Here is a 1,566-nt window from a genome sequence, read left to right as displayed (position 1 = left end):
TGTGTTTGGTTTTGTTTTGGTATGGTTATTATTTTACTCATAAGATGTGGAGTACTTAAAATTCATTAATTCTATATGATACCTACTAAGGAGCTCTGGTGACATAGTGCCTAAGGCATTTGACTGCTACCCAGAAGGTTGGAGGTTCAAAACCACAGCAGAAGGAAGGCAGGACAATCGAATTCCTTAAAGATTTACCTCCTGGAAAACCTAATGTGGGTTGCTATGAGTTGGAATCAGCTTCACGTTGTTAAATGTAGTGCATTTAACATATATATATGTTGGCCTTAATTAATGGTCATCCTTTAATATGAGAGGGATCATGGATATGTCTTATTTTTACTAGTTTTCAAAACGTATGCAAGATGATGAATATAACTCATCATATTCAGTGAAACCTGTGAGGGTTAGAACTCAATGAGACTGCCTTGTTATTCTAGGTTTCTCAAGTTTCCGCCTTTGGAAGAATGCAGTCTTACCAATTTTCTGTCAGTGGTTTTAGTGGAAATTTTTGAGTTTTCCTTTTCTGACAGGATTGCTTCTTATATGTATTCCAGCTTTTGCAGGTTTTACTACATGATATTGCATATATCATATCTCATTGTGCCATTAAGATAATATTCAATTGTAGCCTAATTTCTATTGGGACAACAACAATTCCAAACATTTAAATGTTTGGAAATAAACATTTGGGAAGAGTGAAGGGTCAAGGAAGTTGAATTGGATAAAGGCAAAAGAGGAGATCGAATAAAATATTTCAGTGTTACCTCCATCAGAAAATGACTCTTGAAAGTAAATTAATGGCATTGTGCAATCTGTGTCATCATCAATACGGTACATGCAACCATCGGCCAAGGCACTCTATGTTTGTGTAAGATAGTTAGTCTTTTATATCGACAATAACTTGATACTTCCTATACTCCATAAATTTTATGCATAGAAATATTTCACACCAGTATACCATGTTGAATTTATGGTAATTTAATTTATGCATGGAGGAATCTCTGTTTCTCATAATTTTTTTTTTTTTTGCCTGTTTGTTTTGTTTTGCTGGTAGTTTTAGTTGTGCTGTTTGCTGCAATGAAGAGGCAAAGAAAGAAGGAACCTCTGATAATTTCAAAAGATGATGTCAGAGACAACATTGTGACCTACAACGATGAAGGGGGTGGCGAGGAAGACACACAAGCTTTTGACATTGGCACATTAAGGAATCCTGAAGCCAGAGAAGACAGTAAACTTAGACGGGATGTAATGCCAGAAACTATTTTTCAGTTAAGGAGGACTGTGCCTCTGTGGGAAAATATTGATGTTCAAGATTTTATCCACCGAAGAGTGAAAGAAAATGATGCAGACCCAAGCGCACCTCCTTATGATTCATTGGCAACCTATGCCTATGAGGGGAATGATTCCATAGCAGATTCACTGAGTTCTTTGGAATCTCTCACAGCAGATTGTAACCAAGATTATGATTACCTCAGTGACTGGGGGCCCCGTTTTAAAAAGTTGGCTGATATGTATGGTGGTGATGAGAGTGACCGAGACTGAGAGAATTGTGTGACTTGATCG

General features: G+C 36.9%; 1 protein-coding gene across 1 annotated transcript in view; it reads left to right on the top strand.

The window, feature by feature from the left end:
• CDH9 (cadherin 9) overlaps positions 1 to 1,545 on the top strand; it is a 141,298-nt gene extending 139,753 nt beyond the window's left edge. The window contains exon 11 of the mRNA XM_007958090.2: positions 1,058 to 1,545. Within this exon, the coding sequence (XP_007956281.1) occupies positions 1,058 to 1,545 (488 nt within the window). The remainder of the gene's footprint in view (positions 1 to 1,057) is intronic.
• The last annotated feature ends 21 nt before the right edge of the window (positions 1,546 to 1,566 follow it).

Source organism: Orycteropus afer, unplaced genomic scaffold (assembly GCF_000298275.1).
Source record: "Orycteropus afer afer isolate SDZICR_OR568_19922 unplaced genomic scaffold, OryAfe1.0 scaffold00849, whole genome shotgun sequence".
In the NCBI taxonomy this organism is placed as follows: Eukaryota; Metazoa; Chordata; class Mammalia; order Tubulidentata; family Orycteropodidae; genus Orycteropus; species Orycteropus afer.
Note: the sequence above shows the minus strand (reverse complement) of the source record. Positions and strands in the feature narration are given on the sequence as shown.